Source organism: Sciurus carolinensis, chromosome 4 (assembly GCF_902686445.1).
Source record: "Sciurus carolinensis chromosome 4, mSciCar1.2, whole genome shotgun sequence".
Classification (NCBI taxonomy): domain Eukaryota; kingdom Metazoa; phylum Chordata; class Mammalia; order Rodentia; family Sciuridae; genus Sciurus; species Sciurus carolinensis.
The window spans coordinates 90,137,475-90,160,349 of NC_062216.1; the positions used below are offsets into that span (position 1 = coordinate 90,137,475).

Sequence of the window (22,875 nt, forward strand, 5' to 3'; positions counted from 1 at the left end):
ATATTATACTGTTTTTTTAATACAAGAGTGGCTTAAGGAGTCCAAAGGGAATTTGAGTAAGCTAGAATATACTTTAAAAAATAGAAAACTGATTATTCAGTAACCACAGGTGTTCAACACTTTCATTTCACATCACATTTGACATTGGAACAACAATCTAACCAACAGAAGTAGCAGCAACCAGACAGAAAATTAGCACCCAATGGCTTCCACAGAGCCCCCTGGCTGATCTACCGTGGCCTCAATTCTCTCCAGACTCATTCTAGGTCCTTCTAATGCCCATCCATGCTCACCTTAACTGACATACAGACATATTTTGGATGTCAGTTTCTCAAATCATCCAATAAATCCATCTGCATCAGAACTATTAGTGAAAATGAAATTATAGTGATTCTTGCTTGCCTCTGAAACTTTGAAGCAATAGTCTCCAAATTCATGTTAAATAAACCAACAACAAAGAGGACCAGGAGAAACTGATTAATTAGAAATGAGGCTCATAAAAAGAACCTTTCTGCTTATTTCAGAATCGGACCTTCACAATGCTTTTAACTTTTAGAAGAATATATGTGAACCAAATCTTACTATTAATTGCTTGGCAAGACTGTGAGAGCTTCATTGAAGGAACTAACAGAATCAGGCTCTTTTATAGACTTACAACAATCTGTGCCTGAATCTCCTATGGACTGGAAGTATGAGGGTAGTTGATGAACATATGTATATAACGTGCTTCTAAGACAGTTCATTCATAGTGCTTTCTGAACAGTGAGTAAAACATTGCAAGTATGAATGAGCTTTTAGTCTTCATAAGGGTCACAGCTGTTTAGGAGTTCCTCTTAGTTAGGCATTGAGTTTATTTCTGCAAAATACTAAGGCAATAAACACAATTTCAGAAAGGAGGAATTACATCCTAATCTGACTCAGTTTCAACCTTAACACTTGCATACCCTTGATAGGAACATTTTTAAAGGGTTATAGTCATTAAGTATACAGAATTTTTATCTCAGGAAATGTTTTCCAACTTAAGTTTTATACTGAAAGCATCTCTCTATAACCTTAAGCCAGCATCACAGGAATCACTCAATGATTTTACTTTGCCTCTAACCTATTCAGGCAAGCAAAATATACACCTTCTAAAATCTTTTTTTCTCTATTTAAGAATGGAGTATGAATGTCACACATAAATAGGCAATGAAATATGCCTCTTTTTCTTAAATAGAACTCTATGATATAAAGACTATGAAACATTCTGTTTTCAAAGATATTGAATAGGAAAAAAATAGAGAATGTATTTCCTTACTGAAATAAAAGAACCTATTGTGTAAATAGGACAATGGCCTAGTATCCAGAAAAAGGAAAAAGGATCATGTTGAATAATAATACTATAAATATATTTAATCATTTTGATAAATGAGTAAAAGATATCTTAATCTATTTAACAGCTGAATGCATCATGACATTTTGATTTCTGAATGTATTATATTAGCAAATTCTACTTTAGTTATAAAATTTCTAGAACTATAGTCACCATGAGTTAGTGTCTTTAACAACTTTTCCCAAGACACGGTTACTATTTATTCATCCATATCAATTCAGCCATTTAGTCAATAATCATAAATTGAGTATCTATTATATGCTAGATTCCAGAAATATAAATATATATCAGTACAACTGTTCCTCCAAAAAGAAATACATTATGTGGCAAGGCAGGCATGTAAATGCATAAATTATAATCCAGTCCACAAGAAAAGACATAAGAAAGTGTCATGGATAAAAGAATAATGCAATAGCTGTTTGTTTGCCTTTGTGCCATGGGAAATCAGGGAAAATATCAAAAAAGTGACAATTTTTGAACCCAGTCTTGTGGGAGAAACTTGATTCATTAAACAGGTAAAATTTAAGAGATTTTTCCAGGTAGAAAGAATAAAATTGTCATTCAGAGGTCATCTGTTATGTTCATGAGCAAGCGTGGAAAGTTCAGCATGATGGGTCCTTAGCAAGATACAGTAGGAAAGAAAAGCCAGAGACTGATGCTTTACAGAGAATTTTGCGAAGATAAAAAGAGTTTGGGACTAAATCTGGTAAGCAACAGGACACACAGTCTCAAAAGTGAGGTAAACAATTCAAGTCATTTCTCAAGGAATTTGGAAAAGAGATTTGAAAGAAAGGCTGAAAATTTGAGTTCATGTAGATGACGCTTCCAACTGTTTACTCAAGAGATGAAAAGCAGCTCAAATCTATAAACATTTGAAGTAGAAAAAAATTCAGAAGCCAATCAGACATACAGTAAGAGAAAATATAAGTGCTGATGTCACTACAGCTCCAGTGAATCATGTGTGTGCCCTGCTCTAACAGCCAGAACCGCAGATCCCAATCTAAGGGGGTTACAGAGGTACTCAAAAGACTGATGGAAGCCATAATGAGTCAGGGATACTTATACACACAGAATCAATCCTCCCTTTGCTTTCAAGAGATCCACAGATCCCAATTAAGACCTTTTGCATTACATGGAGAAGGGGTTGTGTTACTCTGAGGGAAAGTACCATTCCTACAATGTCCAACATAAAGCAGTACACAAAATTCTCCGTTAAAAACCGAAGGGTTTTGTTTACACTAACCACCTATATCACAGCATCTCCTCAGGTCACTGCATAATGCAACTTAATATACTTTCCTCATATCTGTGAGTATAATTTAAATCAGTTCCTCTTCTTCTTTTTTGGTATTCCAGTCATAACTATTTATATTCAACCCTGAAATCAGTATTATAGGTTCAGTTCTATTACAGGAAAACCAATCCCAGAGGTTTCCTCATTTGGGTACTCCCAGAGGGCAGGCTATGGTCAAAATGCTAAGAGGGAAAAGGCGTGACAAGTGACATAACACAAAAGGAGAGTCTGACTTCCTGACCCTTTTGACCTGTGCACTACCCATTGTACCCGCTTCTCCTAAGTTTCACCTTTTTGAGAGGAAGATAAAAAGTCATGCTGTTGCACATAGCTAAGATGAACTCATAATGGAAGGAAGAACAAAGAATTATGACTAGTATGATTTAATTTGCCAAGCTATAGATAATAAGAATCTAAAACATGCCTGTGCTCTTGTGAAGAAGCGGCAGTACATAAAGTTTATAATCATGGACTCCAAAACCAGACTGGCTGAGTAAATCCTACTTCTCCCACTTATTAGTTGTGATCTGGAGCCAGTTATTTAACCTCTTCATACCTTAGTTTCTTCGCTATTAATCTTGTCTTACAAGATTAATTATAACAAGATTAATTAATTGCCTCATGGAATTATTGTGATGGCTGAGTTATTATATTATTAAGCAGTACTTAAAATATCACTTTTATGTAAGTGCTACATATGTGTTAGCTAAAAAAATTTTTCAGGGAGGGATCTGGGAACATAATCAAATACTCAAAAATTTTTTGAACTATGAGACATAAAATGTTGAATGAGATTATTGAAATCTAATGTGAAAATCAGAGTATACTATCTATCACACACCTCTTAGAAGACATCTGATTCTTCTTGATTTAATTTTCTATGTAGTATTTCTGTAACAGGAACAAATACATTGATATGTAATTATTTCCTGGAGAATAAAAAAGATTTAACAGTATTTGCACTGTCTTTAAAGGTATGAGAATGTATAATAAAACATATTTTTGTTGGTGTAATCAGGTTCAAACTAACTGCACTGGCATCCTTGAAGGGGAAAAGATGAAGGAGAGGAAAGGTCACAAAAATGTGGCATCCATTCAAGCGCCATGTTGACAAGATGAGGGTGGCATTACTGGCAGCCAAGTGTCCTGCTACCTCACAGGCTAGCACGATGATTCTGTGTATTTAAGTTGCTAAGAAGGATCCAAAACCCTTATTAATGTTTGTGTGTGCTGTTCAGGCTTTAACCAACCATGCTATACTGCCTTCTTTCTTCTTGCACATGAAGCCCTAGTTTCCTGATCATCTGGAGACCCAGACCACAGGGTGAAGGCACAGAGGAATTACCCTGAGGCACATGTTCTAGGATACGATATGACAGGGAACTGCTGATTTATTGAAACAGCAGCAGGTATGGGGTTGAATTAGAAAGTAATATCAGTGTGGTTGTATTAGAAAACTATAGTATCTTTGAAATATATCTTCTACTAAATTCCAAGTTCTGTAAGGAATACTGGAATTGAATCTGGGCAAAGCAAAAAATGGAAAAACCTTGATTTCTCATGGTAGAAATGATCAAGCCATGATCACTGTAACTCTATCCAGATAAAACTTGTATTAGAATGAGTACGACTTCCAACTTTCGTGCTAATTTTAAATGTGTTACTTTAACATCATTCTTAGGATTTGTGTGGTTTTTATTTTAAACTCTAAGTGTCTCAAAAGCAAAATTTTGAAAACAAAAACAAAAAGCCAAACAAATGAAATAATATTTCTTACTGGAACCAGTTTACTGTGTAAAATTCTATGATGCTAGGAGTGAATCCTGTGCATGGTTATTAAGTAGGTGATAATCATAAAGCAAAGGACTGAAGCCAAACTATTAGAGAAGACTGGTCACAAAGTAAGTGTAGGCACAACAGACCATGAGAAACCTACCATTGTATTGTGCTGAGTAGTGGGAGTCCTATGGCCACAAGTCTCTTGCGTCAGCAGAGAAACTGGCTGAAATTCCTCAGAGTGAGGCTTGTTGGGAAAACTCACATGCAAGGGAAGGTGAAAGGCTGGGAGCCCGTCACTCTCCTCTTCTTCCACTTTCTGTCTGCTTGTCACCATGGCTACCTCTCCATCTGCTTCCCCATACGGAGAGGCTGGTCGCTTGGAAGACATCCTGGAAGGAACAAAAGAGGAGAAAATAATGAAACCTCCACATAAATCCTTAATGCCGTCATTGTGTGGTTAGGGGCCATTGTAACAGAAATGCCTTTTTGTGCTAGCAGAGAGCAGGAAACCATCCAAATACCACTGCAAAGCACACACAATCAGAAACAATGGCCAAGCAGGTAGCAACAGAACAGTGCTTGTTTGTTGTGAGAATAATACACTAATATAGCACTCTCTTGTATTCTGGCTTCTTAAACAAGAGAATTCACCTAAGAACACTGCATAATGAAAGACCATTTCGTTTTAAAGGAAAGAAAAATACCCATCTAGTGTTACACTTTGATAGACCTTATTGAAGACAGAACATCTATGAATAGCAAATACTGTTGGCAGTTTTAAAAGAAGGAAATAACTAAAATTTCCTTCATCAGAAATAAAACAACTAAATAAATGACTGTCATTAGAAGAAATTTGCATTTTATTAAAAGTAAGATTAATGTGAAATGCAGAAATATGGTTATAAGCAAACCTCAGAGCAACTGACAAAAAGTTTGGTATTTGTTGAAAGCTTAAGAATTGAATAAATTTTACAATTACAATTAATCTGGAAACATTTGAAAATTTTCTTTGCCTCATCTCCCCAACTCACTCAATTTGTCTTTAGTTCTGACATCAAAGTTGCAAGTTTAGACCCTAAAACTATTTCCATTCTACTTTCACAACTCTACAAACGATTTAGATGTGATTTTTCAGACTTATTTACTCCTTAGAATTCTTTAAGAAAAAAATATAAAGAGGGATGTTTTATTTTGATAAGCTAAGGCCTATATGAAAGTGGGCTTAAATAACTGAACAAGAATTAAACATTTTCTTTGTATTGGAGTTTGATTCAGAATATCATCAGAATATCATACACGGCAAATATTTTTCATTAAACAGAAAGTTCCTTTTCCTTCCATTAAAAATTTTACATAGAAATGGAATTGAGTTAAAATGTTTGATGAAATAAAGAAAAAACTCCCTTGTAATATTTACAACTTGATCTGACCTTGAAAATGCTGTATTTTTTGTTCAACAAAGAGTGTTTACAGAATCATCTATTCTTATTCTAGACCAGTGGGATGAACAAGAGACAGCATTCCCTGACTGCCATATCACTTCCTTCATAAACAGCACAGATTTTTACATTTAAAATGTATTTCCAAAAGAAAGGTTCCTAATCGTTGTTGAGGAATACTATTATTAGTGTTAGAATCTTCAGAAGGAAAATATACTTCTGTACTGAATACATTCAATTAAGAAAAGGATATTATTAAGAAGAGGACAGAAGAAAACTTAAGGGCTTTAGTATCAGATAACTATGGGTTAAAACACTGATTGTCACTTACTAGTTGTGAGATTTAGTCCATCTCATTTTACTCATTTTCAAGGTGAGATATAATATCTACCTCTTCAATCTTTCTGGAAATGAATTATGTACCATATGAAAATAGCTTGTACAATACTTAATGAAGAGTATATACTCAAATAAAAACACTTTCTTATTTAACAAAATTCAAAATTCCAAGGTGACCCACATATTCTCAAAAAACCAATATACAAAAAAACATAAAAACAAGAAAAAAAGGATTTCTTTTCAAGAGTTTAACTATAAAATCAATGTGAATCACAAAATCTCCTGTTAGATAAATGCTCCCTGGCCAGCAATCAACTGTAAACTGATCAAAAATATTAGCAAGTATTAAAAAGAAATGTTAATAGTAGAGGTGATCAGCTAAGATCAGAAAAGGAGGAGGAAATATTGGCAGCTACCATGTAAGTGCTGCCTTGGGGAGAAATAGTCTTGGCCATCACATTTCAAGTATTTTACATTACCTTCAATTCCATTACGAACATCTCTTCCAAGTATATTGTCAAATACAGAGAGGAATATAAAGGGCTGGGATTAAGAGTTAGAATAGTTTTAGTCTCATTGGCAGTGCCAGTCCTATCATTTCTACCATCAAACTGATATTTTATTGTAAGTAACAACCCCTAAACACTAGAGATATTTAACTCCTGCTGTTCTGGTTGCCAGTTCTGCAACGAAACTTGATTCCCATGTAAATCACTGATATACTTGAAATATTCAGGTCTTTGTGAAGAGATTTGTCACAGTAAATTAATAAAGGGACTTTTAGTTATTTGTTGTTATCACCTGTACTTAAGTATAAGGAGATTATGAGTTTGTTATAACAAACAGCAGTGTTTGTGATTGGTGTAGGCATTATGGAATTAATAAATTGGTTTTCTGTGGTCTCTATCTCCACCTCATGTGTAGTCTCTCGGTGTCTGAAAACTCTAGGCAAATGACAGCCAGTCTCTGGGTCATCAAAGCAGAAAGCTAGATCAGCTGGCCTTTCCTAAATTATTACAATTCTATGACTTTTAGAACTATGCCTCTTCTGTTGATTTCTACTTCATTAGTGCCATTGTTTATAATGATTATGAAAACTGAAAATCCAGAATTAGATATAAGGTAGATAAGGCAAACAGATAAGATTTGAAACTTTTCAAAACTTATGACCATTTGAATATCTACATTAATTTTATAGGCAAGTGGGTAAGCATTCTCTGTACATAACGTTCTATGGAGCAAAAAGTTTTAAACATTGAACATGAAAGAGTTATGGTGCCAGAAGGGAATGGATTCTAAAAATAACACACAGTTCATGTCTATTTCAATTTCATTTCCAAAGTCTTACAGAATGTTCTTAATGTGTTAGGCTTGAAAATATTATTAACAAAGATTTCTAAAGGATGTTTTAAGTCATTACAACAAAAGTAACTATGGTTATATTCCAGTAATCGGTTATTAGCTTAGAAAATAGCACAAATCTGACAAATTATGCAGAGAGGTATCAATATGTTGGTCTCACTACCATTACTCATGCTTACTATGACCCATAGTACCTCTAAAACCATGATACCAAATCACCAATAACATTAGACTCTTGAAATTTTGTTAACCTACCAAACAAAAGGCTTCATCTTGGACAGAGTGAAGACTCAATTTCAAATGCAGGAAGAAGACACCACAGATTACCTACCATAGAGTGTTCCTATGGGATAGTAGGTTCCAATTCCTGCAGCTTACATGTGAGGATACCTTGTAACAATTTGAGGATCTAGGATGGCATATGCTCAGATGTATTCATTCAGAAAAATTTTTTTTCATTCCTGTGGTAAATGCTGGATTTACCAAGGAACAAAACTCAGACTTCAAAATAACTGACATGAGGCAGACAAATGCAATTTAATGTGACACTGCTTTATGAAATTGATGATACAACAGTGGTCTTTAACACAGTTTTATGAATAGTCAAAAAAAAATTGAAAGAACTCATGTTTAATGCCAAGGCCAGAAAGACATTTTCAAATCATCAATAACTATTTATTGATCATCTACTATGTGCAAGATAGTTTTTTTAAAAGTCACCTCTGCTTTAAGATGCTTACATACACTAATTGAGGAGATTTTAAGTAAAGGGGGAAATGATAATAAAAAACAGTTCAGACAAATGACATTACAGTCAAACACCTGAGAGCTTCCTGAGACCCAAGCACACTGAAATACTTCAGGCAATGGTTGACCAGTTGGATAAATGGAGAGAAATTTCATGTGGGAAGTCATAACAAAAGAACAGATGCAGAGATAATTTTAGAAAGTCAATATAAATTTAGGGTTCAAGCTTACATAGGAAAAGGAGCAGCTTGAGAATTACGGATAACATCCCATCTCTAGTCTGTAACACTCCTGGAGTTGCTGAGAAACATGAAGGGAAGTAGCAAGTTGTTTGGACAATAAGTTGTTTTTCCTTCACTTCTCCCTGTAGCATTCTACACCATCATACTATTCTGGTCAATATGCAATAGTAATTAAAAGTTAATGGAGACTTTTGCTATTGCCTGATGGCTCTCCATGTGCACTAGAAGCACTGCAAGTAAGATATTCCCGTTTGTATCTTGTATGCACAGAAGCAAGACAGAGGTTGTGAGATTGCAACAAACCAGTGCTTCTTGACATTGGTTGCACAGTGGAATTATGTAGAGAGGTTTATTTAATATTACAGATATCTAGGTCCCAGCTCCAGAAATTCTGATGCTATTGGTTCTGGAGTACAGACTGTCAGAATTGTTCAGAGCTCCCCAGGGATGTTAATTGTGCAGTCAATGTTGCAAACCATTTGTGTTAATCGAAATAATGCCTACCTACCCAAAATGTCCTGAACTCAATTCCAGGGGACTGCAAATTATGTGACCTTGTGTGGAAAAGGGATTCTGCAGGTGTGATTAAGTTAACAATCTTGAAATGGGGAGATAATTATGGATACTATTGCTGGGTCCAAATTAATTATAAGGTCCTTATAAGATGAAAAACAGAAAGGTCAGAGCAGAAGGAGAGACTATAAGATACTGTGCTACTTGTTTTGAAGACAGAGAATAAGGACATGAGCCAAGGAATGTAGATGGCTTCCATTAGATAGACAAGGTGATGATTGTCCCCTAAAGGCTCTAGAAGGGACACAGTCCTACCAATATCTTCACTTTAGGACTTCTGACATCCAGAACTGAAAAATAGTATGTTTATAATGTTTAAACCATTAAATTTTTGGTAATTTGTTACAGCAGCATTGGAAACTAATTTAGCATTGGTTTAAACATTTCTTTCACAGTTGGCATTTTCTCAATCTGAAATCCTCTTATCCCAGATGTGCACTTTTGCCACTTCATTTAGATTTCTTTTCAAATACACATTTCATCAGAAGACTCCCTTGGTTACTCCTCTGAAACCAGCCCTCCCTCAATCCCTTACTCTTTGTTTTATTCATGGCCCTTATTATCAAATGACATGTTTTCTACTTATCTGTTTATTACTGTCTCTTGCAGTATTGTGTAAGATTGAAAGAACTCATGTTTAATGCCAAGGCCAGAGAGACATTTTCAAATCATCAATAACTATTTATTGACCATCTACTATGTGCAAGATACTTATTCAATAAGCATTTTAAAAATCACCTCTGCTTTAAGATGCTTACATACACTAATTGAGGAGATTTTAAGTAAAGGGAGAAATGAAAATAAAAAACAGTTCAGACAAATGACATTATAGCCAAACACCTGAGAGTTTCCTGAGACCCGAGCCCACTGAAATACGTCAGGCAATGGTAGCCTTATTTCTGTTCACAGTTACTTGTCTAGTACTTAGTAACTTTCTGAAAACAGTAGTCTACCAATAAATATTGAATAGCTACTAACTAAAACCAGCAACCTTTTGACTATGCCTTAGCTATGGATAGCTGTAATATTTTAATCTCATGGGACCAGTATACTTGTGATATGTCTCAGTGACAGAGAACAGGAAATCTAGCTAAGTGATAATATTCTTATTTTAATCATTTCAATGTAAAATGATTGGGAAACTTTTTGTTAAAGTACTTTGTAAAATCTCACATTTCTTTTAAAATATGTAAGGAAAACATTACAGGAGTTAAACTACTTAAATACATAGTTGATTATTAATAAACTTATTTCTGAGGTATAAACTACTTACTGCTTTAAAATAAAAAACAAAACAAAACAAAATCTCTGTCTGCCTAAGATATGTTCCTTGTTGTAATTATTCTAGAAAATGACAGCACCACAGTCAAAGGAATTCTGCATACAGAACAAATATAAATTAGAAGACTCAGGAGACGGGGTTGCTTTCCTTGGAGTTCATTTTATAAGATTTTATTCTCTAAATAATTTTAACCTTTGACTTTTAATCCTATGCTTCAGGGATAAATTAATGTCATGGGTAGCAGTGCCTTCTACTGGTTACTCTTTTGGAATGTTAATATTATTTATTTTAATGCTCACAATTATGGATCTTAGAAATTGCAAAAAAAAAAAAAAAGAAAAGAAGAAGAAAAGAAAAAGAAAAAATCCAGGATGAGGAAACTTCCAGTTTTGCTACAAAGTCTTCCTTCCCTTCTTACCACCATAGAGGAAGCTCCTGTGCCCACCCCCAGACTACTCCATCAGCTCTCATGAGTTACTGTTATGGAACAACTAAGCATCATTATAGCTTTAAATTTTATTCAACTTTTTAATTTTTTTCTTCCCATTATTATAAATAGTATCCAAACTATAACACAAATACCTGAAAAACAAAAACATCATTTTAATTTCTTGGTCTCCTGACCTGTAACATATCTTATATTTCTTAATATTTTAGTAATTACAGGTCTATTTTTGACCACTTCACTCTACATTACCAAGATTAATGATAAAATTATGATTATTTGATAAAGGACTTTGCAAATTCCTGTTTCTTTTTCCAAATAACCTAATCCTCTTTGCTGAATCAAATACAATTAATTATATGACAGAACAATTTCTAGCATATAGTTGGCATTCAAGGTTTTTTTTCTATGAACAAAAAAAAAATCAATTGAATGGGTGTCTATTTTGTGCCTAACAAACCACCTCTGTTATAAAGAAAAAGGCAACCTAGATATCATGACCCTTCTGGTTTGTCTTTTAGGATGTTGAAGAACACATATAACCAGTCACTCATTCAACTATCTAATTCATTAATTCATCAGTTGAAAAATGTTTACACCATGCACCAGGTAGATAGCAACATAATAAATAAATTAAGAAAAATAGTGGCAGGTCAATGAGTTTTCATAAGTATTACAAGTGATGGATAATAGACTATGGGTGGCTAAAATAATCAGAGAGAATGCTTCCTGAAAATATGAGAACTCAAAGGGGTGATGAAAGTTGGATCAGAATTTCAACAAAGACAAAGGAGAAAGGATACTAATCAGAGGAAATGATATTAACAAATAAATTTAGAGAAAAATGTAGGCATAATGGTTCAGTTAAAGCAATAGCCTTTAGGAGAAGCCACAGCAGGCAAAGATGAAAGAAAGACAGGGACCAGATTAGGAACTGTGATTCCAATCTGTTCACCTTGAATGTCTTCACCAAAGAGCTGAAATGCACACTGAGGGCAGAAGGGAGTTAGGGAAAGTTTGTGAATCACACAGTGACATAATCAGAATAGGATTTTAGAAAGAAAAAGCATCAGAAATTAGTAACTAATAGAAAGTTGAAGGTGGGAACCAGAGAAGAAAAAGTGGATAAGATCAGTTCAGAGGCGATCAGGTGCATTCTGGGTAGTATTGCTGTGGTAAGATAGTCCAAAGACCAAGTTATTAATTTTGTGTATAAAGAATGATTATACTGGGGCTGGGGTTGTGACTCAGTCAGCACCACATAAAAATAAATAAATAAAATAAAGGCATTGCATTCATCCACAAGTAAAAAATATTTTATTAAAAAAAAAGGATGATTGTGCTAATAAGAGGAATAAATGAATGATAAAGAAAGGCCAATTGGGGAGAAAAGAGGAAGTTTAGTTTTGGAGATAAGTTTTTAATAAAGAAGGAGCAGGTAATCAGCAAATGCAGAACTTCTGTCAAAGCAATTACTACAGTCTTTTAAACACAAGGACCAGTTAAATAATCATCATGTTTGTTTCTAACGTTCACTCTCTTGTGTTAAATCATACGCACAGCAGAACATGTTTTAAAAACAAGTGAAAATATTTTAAAAGGTGAATCTTCTTAGGGACACACTAAAATTGGAACTCCTTAAATATGTTATAATTTGGATCCTCAATGCCCCCAAATGTCCATGTTGTAGAGACTTAGTCCCTGAGAAGGCACTACTGGGATGTGGCAGAACTTTTAAGACTAGGGCCTAGTGGGATGATTTTAGGTCACTGGAGGCATGCCCTCTAATTGGATAGTGGGACACACCATCCTTTCCTATTCATTTTTGCCTCCTGGTCATGAAGTGAGAGGCTGTGCTCTGGCACATGCTTCCACAGTTGGGTGCAGCCTTGCCACAGGCCCACACCCAATGGGACCAACCAGTCATGGACTGGATCCTCCAAAGCTGTGAGCCAAAAGAGAACTGTTCTGTTTATAAGTCTCAGGTACTTCCTACAATGACAAAAAGCTAATAATATAATATCAAAGGAGATACAGAAATGTTCCTTCAGTTTTTCTCGTAGCAAGGTGATTTGTTCATGACAACTACATTTGTCTGAATTCCTTTGTAATTTAAGGTTATTGTAAGAAGGCTAATTTAAGGTTGTTGTAAGAAGGCTAATCTGTATCAGGAATTGAACTCCACCATGTATTAGGAATCTATCTGTAATAGAATATTACCTATTCAATATAAGGAATTAAAACAGGCATTGATCTTGAATGGAAATATTTTAATTCAAATGAATGGAACAACCAACACTTCTATTTGATGTACAAACAGAATTCTACATAATTAGCATATTACTTTATTAAAGAAAAAATATCTATTTCATTACTCTTATCTATGAATTTCAATTATTATAATTCATGTTGTATGGCTCAGACTTTCCTTTTTCCCTCTTACAGGGAACATAATTTGAACATAATTTCCAAACTGCGAGTTATTTTTGTCTTTATTCTGATAGCATTCCATGTAAATTTGACAACCAAGTCTGTCATATATAATATTCAGAAAATTTTTAAATAGAAAATTTATTTGTGGTGAATATGTAATCATTTAAACTTTTACATGTTTCTTCTCTTCTAAATTCTCTTTGTCATAAGTTTCTGATATTGAACATGCCTATCTCTATACTTTTCTACCCCTTGCTTCCTTTGTACAAAGACTTCATTCATTATATTGTTATTTAGAAGCATGAACAAGTTCATCAGGTCCTGGCATAAAATGGAAGTAAAAGCACAGAATTCATAGAAATATAAAAACAGACAACACTGAGTAGTAAATCAGACTGGACTTCCTTGTAACCTTGTAATCCTTACTATACATTTCACCAGATTAGAGATCCACAAAACTTACCATAACATGTACACCTAAAAACCAACAAAAAAGAAAAAACTGATTTTTAAGTTATAGCTACCTATGAATGAATCTTTATTTCATTTTAAAATTGAACGAGTATATAAAATATTTTATTTTTAAACTATGATGATTAAAATGTTATAATCACCAACAACTTTTAAAGTAATCCTGACCACTGCTATTTTTTATCTTTGCCAAGTCCCATGTGTCGTTTCTGAGATGTTCTCTGCATTGAGATCAAGTACGTCATTATATCATTCCTTTGTGATCAGAATAGCCCCATTTTTAACTTTTTTTTCACTACTTTTCTGTTCTCTTTGCTCTTCACTGTTCTTATGAAATAGCTCTATACAGCCCTTTCTACTCCACCAAGGTCAGAGACAGACCAGAGGGTAAGAAAGAGGAGGTTCTCCCAGGAAAAGGTATAAAATGAAAAGAAAATTAAAGATAGGGAAAACAGAACTTAATTCCTCTTGGTGGGCACAGGTTGCTTCAGTAGTCCTTGAGTTAATATGCCTAGGGTAAAAAGTAAAATTAACTTTAAACGGTCCATTTTTTTCTTGTTTTAATTTTTTTAGTAAGGCAGGCAGCATTTAAAAGGATTTACAGCAGCCTAATTCTATAATGATTCCCCCAATTCAAAATTCAATTCTTCCTTTTCTATGTTTTCCTATGTTTTATTAATAATTGTAAATCACTAGAATTTTATTCCAAAATTAGACTATGTCTTACCAGCTGAAGATCCCCAGACACTTTTCTAAATAAGAAGATTGCTTTATTATAGTAACATAATAGCTGGTCTGTGGAGCCAAAATTTATCTAAAGGAGTACATATGGCAGATAAAACTTAGTAGTTTTAGATTTTATTATATTAGTTTTAAATTTATCCACACATACTAAGTGCCTTAAACAACACTATTCCTGATAAATAAAAAATAGAAAGAATATATTTAATTAACTTCTATTGTAATCATTCTATAATGTTCTAATGCTCAGAAAAGGCATTAGAGTTCATTATGATAAAACTGACAAGACAGAAGGAAAATCAGGGTAACTTTTATGACTCCTAAATACAAAGTCACTTTCAAAAAGAAAGGGCTGGTGTTTCAACAGAATTCTAGATTGTTGTGGAAAAATATGTCAAAACTTTTCTAATGACTTATAAGAAAGGATCTGGCACTTTCTACCTAAAAGAGAGCTTAAATTTTCCTTTATTTGAATCATTACTAATCATTATAATTTCCTTACCTCAAAAGCAGCAACTATTTGAGTTATTAAATACTTGATTAAAGACTCTCTCTAATCATCAAATATGTTAAAAGTCCATCAAGTCATCTTGAAGAAAAAAATAATAGAAATGATTGTGACCTTTAAATGTTGAAGATAATCTTCTTTAAGGTTTTTGGTAAAACGACCCCATCTATGAATCCAGGAGAAGGCAATACAAGTCTATCAACGGGAATTTGTTGTGAACTATTTGATTCATACATTGTCAAACATTTGTCATTAATCACAAACAGAAAAAAAATGTTTACCTTTCAGCCACCTCTAGGTTGAAAACGTCAAATTCTTTCTGTTCTGAGTATTTATAAATTACTTTGAATAATCTAGCATTAGGACCTGTGATGCTAGACCTTGTTATTTATAGTTATAGAGAGTATACTTTTTAAGGAAATAAAAAGCTTTTTCCATTTAAGCATGGTTTTGCCTTTCTGACAGCTCTAAATCCACAGGATGTGGAGAGATGATTTAAATTTTACATCAAAATTGTGACTGCACTAGACTTTTTTCTTCCTTCTCAAGGGAGGCATTGTTCTTGCCTCTCCATAACCAGGCGTGACAGCGCCAGACTGGAGTCATACGGCTGGTCTCTGAGTCAGCGTGAAAGTGCTCACCTCCTGAGTTTCCCCAGATGCTCGGCTCCTTGTGTGTCTGAGGGCTGAGCACAGAGTAGCCACATACCCCACACTTGGGACAGATAGAGGATTGGAGGGAAGAATCCAGGGATTAGTAAAAACAGTCTCTTCCAGTACATGCTGTATAAGTCTTTTAGTAATAATAATAATAAAGTAGTCAAAACAAAATAAACAAAACTCTAAGTCAAACATTTAATATGCAAACTACTTTTCTAATTCCTAAATTCAGAAAATTCATCAATAACTTGATAAATAATCATGTACTTCTGGACAAAAGAAATAAAGAAAATCTTAAAATTTAGAAGCTTTTTGGATTTACTGAAACATATGGTTGCCACATGTATAAATTTCAGGTTATAGACAGTTGGATAGGCACTGAAAGAATATTGTATGAGATGCTTATCTATTCTCAAGATCTCTACTGAGGTACCCTTTAAAACTATAGAACATGAGCAACAGGGACCATATTTTCTACTCTCCATCAGAACAATTGCTAAAGCAAAAGGGGTTAATTCAGTTGCTATTGTTCTGTCCTTGAATGAATCTGTCAGGGAAGTTTGAGAGGTATGTGTGTCTTGTGTAAGGAGGCGGGTGGGGAGGAGGAGGGGGGAAGAGAAAGAAAAAGAGGGAGAGGAGAAGGAATGGAAGGAGGAAGAAGAAAAGAGAAAGAAGACCACTACCTAATGATATGCTAACAGCATTAATAATCTTCCTTTTTAATGAAATCTCTCTATTAAGGACTGGACCACACCACATCAATACAATTATAATCAGATGCTAACAACTTTCATTTACTATGTAATTTTAAACTTTGGTTGAAAGTTTTGTACATTTTAAAGAACAAAAAATGAAGTAGAAACAAACTCCTTCCCATTTGTAACTCATGAAAAGAAAAGTCAAAGGATACATAATTCTAAATATTTTTATCACAGCGAATAGTACTAATCCCTTAATAATGCAATTTTTTTCATGTTATCCTCATGAGGGTGTATTAGTGTCTACATATGCATGTGTACATGGGCATGTTTAATTACTTATTAAAACAATTTACCATATGCAGCATATTTGTAATGAAAAAAGATGAATTTTCATTCGTAAACATCACTGGTAAGGTGAGATGAAAATGCAAAAAAATTAGTTTTGAGTAGGAAAAAATAGCTATTTAGACTTAATGATACTAAGTCTTTTGTAAACACATCCCTTTACTTGATTTAATCACTTGGTCATTTTGACCTTTTCAGGACTTCACAATACTACAGTCTGAAAATTGCAAACAGGAGTACAATTTTTATTTTCCAAAATAATATTCTTAAATATTTATTTTGAGTCTCCTTCTCTGTTTCCTTATCTGGGCTGCCTCTTAAAGTGCCCATTCCCAATTCTGCTTTCTCCCTCCCTTCTCACATTACTGGCTAAGTCTAAATAAATAGCAAATTGTTCCATAATCAAAAGTGACTTATTCTTAGCATGGTGTATGCCTTGAAATAAAATCTGTGGCATGTTTAATTTATTTAGGATCTAACAATGATGACAAAAATAATTAAGTAACCAGTCTAGTTTTAATTTCTTTTGTTTTCAAAGGTCATTGTGAAATCAAGCAAGTTAAGCCGTCTAAAGCAACCCTCTAGAGAATGTTTCCCCTGCTAGCAGAAATGAGAAAGGAGACCACAGCTAAAAGGAATACTGGACACCAGCATCAGATTTGTCAAGAATTCACTGTCTAAGTAGTCCAATGAAGAGAAATATTCTGACCCCCTATTCTGTTTGGAATCCAAATTACCCTGACAAGAATAGTTTATACATTACTAAATCCTGGGCAGTTTAGTGGCTTACTGTCTCTCCCCATGCCCCATATAGACTTGGTCGCAGCTTGTTTCTATAGCAGCTGTTGAAAAATGTACAAAGTAGAAAAATATTTATGCTATATTTAAAATAGACAGCAAAGAACATATATACAGTGCACAAATCTTTCCTAGAACAACACAACAGCTTCTGATATGAGAGATGGGCATTTGTGGCAAAGATACATTTTCTGAACTTCCCAGCGAAAATGAAGAAATTGCCATCATAATCATGAAAAGTCCAAAAGTGAGGGTGCAGTGCCAAAGATGATGAGCATCTATCAACCCAAACTCCAAAACAGCGGGATGTAGCTATGGTTGATGTTATAAGAATGCTGAGCCTCTTCATTGGTGCCTTTCATGCCAAAGCTCCTTTGCTTGGATGAATATGAATTAAATCCATAAGCTTTCCTATTTTTCTAGCTTGACCTCTAAACTCATTTTATGTCTTAGCTGTTTATCTTCTTCCTCCATTAATCTTTCTGGTTTTAGCACATTCCCTGTTGTTTTTAGGGGGAAAAAAGTTTAAAAGCATGGTTCATATTGCCACTGTGGACATGTTAGGAATCCTAGCTCTTTTTCTATAAATGGGTAAGAACTGTTGAGTATTAACTGAAAAGCTACTGGTTTCCTGGCCCTGAAATAAAAATTCAAAGGGTATGGCATATACTGTAGAGGAGAAAAATCGTCAAATTCACGAAATGCCGTAACAAGTATAAACACACAAAAGTACAAGGTTTGTACTAGATTTCAAAATAAGGCTAATGGTAAGATCACTATCAAATTCCTGTTTGTTTATATTGTACAAGTATGTCATATAGATAAACCTTTTGAATAAATAGCTTTTCCTCAGTGCTTTCTCTTTTCAATCAATTCTGTGGCTAAGCACATACAATGTTCATGTTCTCTAAAATATTGTCACTGTTTTAGACCTATCTAATTCAAGATTATAATTTTAGATGTTACTATAACTGAGTTCACTCCTATTGGTTGTTAAAATACAGCTGATAAGAATTTTTAATGATCAACATAATCCATTTATCCATAATACTACAAAATCTGTATTTATTTTTATTTCTTAAAAGAGTTTAAAGGTGTACAGTTTACAAATCTGTTAAAAAAAAAAAAGAATCTAACAAAATTAAAGACTTCAAGCTGGAATCCTGCACTTCAATGCAGTATTTACCATTTTATAGGTACTCTATCTGCCATCTTTTCTGCTGTTCTCCACTGCTTTCCCCAAAGCTTAACAAAGGCCCAGCTGTATAAACCAGTCCTGTCAAAGAACATAGTTAAGGGATGGATAAAACAGGGAGGGGTGTCTAACATGCTGACCACTGTCTGAGCTTATGAGGATAAAGGGTCCTTGATGGAGAAAAGTAATCATCCATTGCTGTTTTCTTTCTTTCTTTTTTTTTTTAAACCTCATTACCACATGCTAGAACATTTTTTTTCCACTACCCAAATACCCCCATTCCAATTTCCCACAAGTGAAAGACCTTTGTGTTCAGAAAGGAACCAGATTCTCCACAACCTCTCCTCCCCTCATTTTTTTTTCCTTCTTTCCTTTTTTCTTTTTTCCTTGTTTTTTGTTTGTTTGTTTGTTTTTGTTGCTGGCAAGTTTATGGAGGAATAATCATTTAAAGTCTTCTTAAATACTGGTTTCCTCCCCACCACACCATCACACATGGTTCCCTGAAAATGTTTTAATGGCTATATAAATGTACTTGCATTAGATCTCTTTTTACCAAAATAGTCTCAACAGCTTTTGATTTCAAGGTAGTTAGTTATGCTAAGGACTCCAGAAAATGATACATTCTTTTAAAAATAGCAAACATATACAACTGAGGTAAAATGAATGTTGAAATCAAGGGTCTGTGTTTCACATTTTCAAGAATGTGTTTCTTATAGAACATTTATTTCAAGGAGTTGGTTGGCCGTGTGGACACTCAAGAGTCCAAAGCAATTGTGAGATATGATTCCGAAACTTGAAGGAAAGTTTAGACCAAGCTAATTAATCCTTTCAAAATCCCAACTCTCATGTGTCCAAGAACATCAAATCATGGGGAATATTTTCCAGAGATTTAAATACGCATTTCCTATTTTCAAGTTTGTCATTCTTACATACTATGCTGACATTATTTATAAAGGACTGAAGCCAAATCCCCCCACAGATTGCTACCGTAACTACATTGGTTGAAGAGTCAGCCAAACACATTATGCCCAAGGAAATCCCTGGGCAGGAGCCACCAGACCTATATGGGGAGAGCTGTATCATCTGCAAAGTTAGTTCTATTTCAGGGTATCCTTTGAGGTTGGGACAAATATTTGAACATTATTAAATCCTCTATTTATCCAGAGACTGTTGCAGCTGCAGCACAAGGCTTCTTCACATTGTCCTGTCAATGACCTAAAGGGATTATCCTTTTTTAGATGGGATAAAACATGATTCCCTCATCAATCTGTATACTTTTCTATTCAACACAAAATGTATTTTTATCACATAAAACAATTTCTTTAGGATAAACTATTAGCTACAGTTGCTTTCAGAGAACTTCATTCCACAGCTATGGCTGCTAAGGGTGCAGAAGCACACTCACTCATACCAGTTTGCTTCAGAAATTTAAATGGAGAAATTACCTTCTCATATTTGGTGCTTAGGTTACAAAGTATATCATAAATGACACCTGCCAATGCCATACCCAAATCACCAGAAGTGGAATACAGAGGTATTAAAAAATAGACATACTCCATTGCAAAAGGTTGCAGCTATGGTTAAAATCCACTTCTTTAAAATCATGAACTTTTCATCTTCAATTTACTTAAAATACTTAACTCTCCAGAAACATTTGTGGATAATCTATCCACTATTTATAAAACCCTCAAAAATACTAATTTGAAAAAATAAAATTAAACTACTCTGTGACAACTTAAGAAAATATTTATTTAAATGATTATTAAATATCAACAAAATTTCCTTAATTTCAATATATTTCCCAGAGACTATTTTGTTTTTATTGCAGCATGACTTCAGGTTAACAAACTCTTTTACATAAATGAGCAAGATTCTTGAATCTGCTTAAATTTATGACTCCCATTAACTGTGCCAATCACTGTGCTGGATGGTTTAGATTATTAGTATTATTAGCCTTATTTCTGGTTATCAAAACGACTCTCTACTGAACTATAGATATAAATGTAAGAGCTAAAACTATAAAGCACTCATAAGGAAAGGCAGAAAGGCAGCTTCATGACCTCATGTAAGGCAATGGTTTATAAGATTCAACACCAAAAGCACAAGTGAAAAGCAAAATAATAAAAAATGAAAAAAATAAGTTGGACTTTAGCATCAAAATTTTAAAAATACAATCTAAAGAATGGGAGAAAATACTTTCAAACTACATACCAGATAAAGGACTTGTATCCAGAATACATAAAGAATTTTGACAATTTGTGTGTGTGTGTATGTATATATAACATACACATACATTATACATATATATATAATAAATCAATAGGACAAGTCATCCAATTTAAAAAATGTGCAAATGATCTGAATTAGACATTTCTTCAAAGAAAATCTACAAATAGTGAATAAGCACATAAAAGATGTTTAACATCCTTAATCACTAGGGAAATGCAAACTAAAATTATGGTAAGATTTCATTTAATATCCATTAGGATGGCTAAAGTAAAAAGACAGATAATAAAAAATATTGGAGAGGATGTGGAGAAAATTGGAAATATCACAAATTGCTGTCAATTTGTAAATCACTAAGATGGTTTAGAAAATAACTGCAAGATTCTAAAGAGTTAAACATACAGTTACACATGATCCAGCAATTCCCCTCTGAGGTAAATACAGTCAAGAAAAATAAAAACATATGTCTGTGAAAAACTTGTACACAAAGGTGCACAGCATTATTCACAATATCTGAGAGTGGAAACAACCCAAATATTTATCCAATGATGCATCAAAAATCAAAATCCAATGAACACACAACAGAATGTCATTTGGTAACAGATAGGAATGAGGTACTGATACATGGTACAATGTAAATGAGGCTAAAATATTATGCTATACGAAAAAAGTCAATCACAAAGGACCACACATTGCAAGATTCCATTTACATAAAATGTCCAGAATAGGCAAATTTATATAGAGAAAAAGTAAATTGGAGGTTATCTAGGGGGAGAGAATATGCTGGGGGGAGAGGAGTAGGGAATGATCGTTAATGAGCACAAGATGTCTTTTTTTAAGAGTGATGAAAATATTCTAAATTTAGTTTGTGGTAATGGTTACACCATTCTGGATATACTAAAAACCATTGATTTGTACGCTGTGGATCAATGTAAAGGTATGTGAATTACTTTTAAAAAAAACAATATTTTTTGAACTACAAAATATTTTTTTAAAGTCATTTTTATTTTCCTTATAGAAAGTGACTCAGAAATGTTACATGGTTTGATAAACGTCTTCTGGTTAGAAAGCAGCTGAGCTAGACCTGCTCCAAAGACAATTGTCTTCCCTTATCTGTTATTTTGCATTCCATGGTTTCAGTTACCCACATTCAACCATAGTCTGTAAATATTAAATGGAAAATTCTAGAAATGCATAAATCACAAGTTTAAAAATGAGTGCCATTTTGAGTGGCATGATGAAATCTCTCCATCTAGCCCTTATGTGAATCACCCCTTTATCCAGCATATCCACACTGTATATGCTACCTGCCAGTTATTCACTTAGTAGCCATCTGAATTGTCAGATTGAGAGTATGGCTTCACAATACTACTTCTTTTTTTTTTTTTTTTTTAGAATAACAAACTCTTTTATTAATATTCTTTATAGATATATTTTTAAAAGAATGACAAAATTAGCAGTAAACAAAACTTTAAGGTTAAAATAAAGGATGATGCACTACAAAAGAAAATTTTACCAAAAATATTATTGAAAGGATACAACTTTACATAGTAGCCCAAGTATCTGCCACAATGTCTGCATCTTTCCCCTTTCTTTATTTTTTCACATAGGCACTATATCATCTTACATCATCACAAGAAGGGTAAAGTATAGCACAAGATATTTTAAGAGAAACCACATTCACATAACTTGTATTAGAGTATAACTGTTCTAGTACTAGTTATTGTGATTAATCTTACACTGTGTCAAATATAGATTAAATTTCATCCTACATATGTATAGAAAGACCTTTTTCATTATTAATTACAATAAAAATATAGAATATTTTAAAGAATGACTTAAATATATGCCTTAAAGCTGATCTTTCCCCAAAGAGTTAGAAATATATTTCTCATTTCTAATTACTTTTACTTGAATGCACGCT

At 33.7% G+C, this 22,875-nt stretch overlaps 1 protein-coding gene across 12 annotated transcripts in view; it reads right to left on the reverse strand.

The window, feature by feature from the left end:
- The window catches only part of Sox5 (SRY-box transcription factor 5), a 943,363-nt gene that overhangs the window by 321,087 nt on the left and 599,401 nt on the right, over positions 1-22,875 (reverse strand). For 9 of the 12 annotated variants that reach the window (XM_047549529.1, XM_047549528.1, XM_047549526.1 and 6 more), the window contains one exon: positions 4,603-4,834. In XM_047549529.1, coding sequence (XP_047405485.1) covers positions 4,603-4,833 — 231 coding nt within the window. In that variant the 5' untranslated portion in view covers position 4,834. The remainder of the gene's footprint in view (positions 1-4,602; positions 4,835-22,875) is intronic. The other 3 variants (XM_047549536.1, XM_047549534.1, XM_047549533.1) reach the window with 1 other exon arrangement.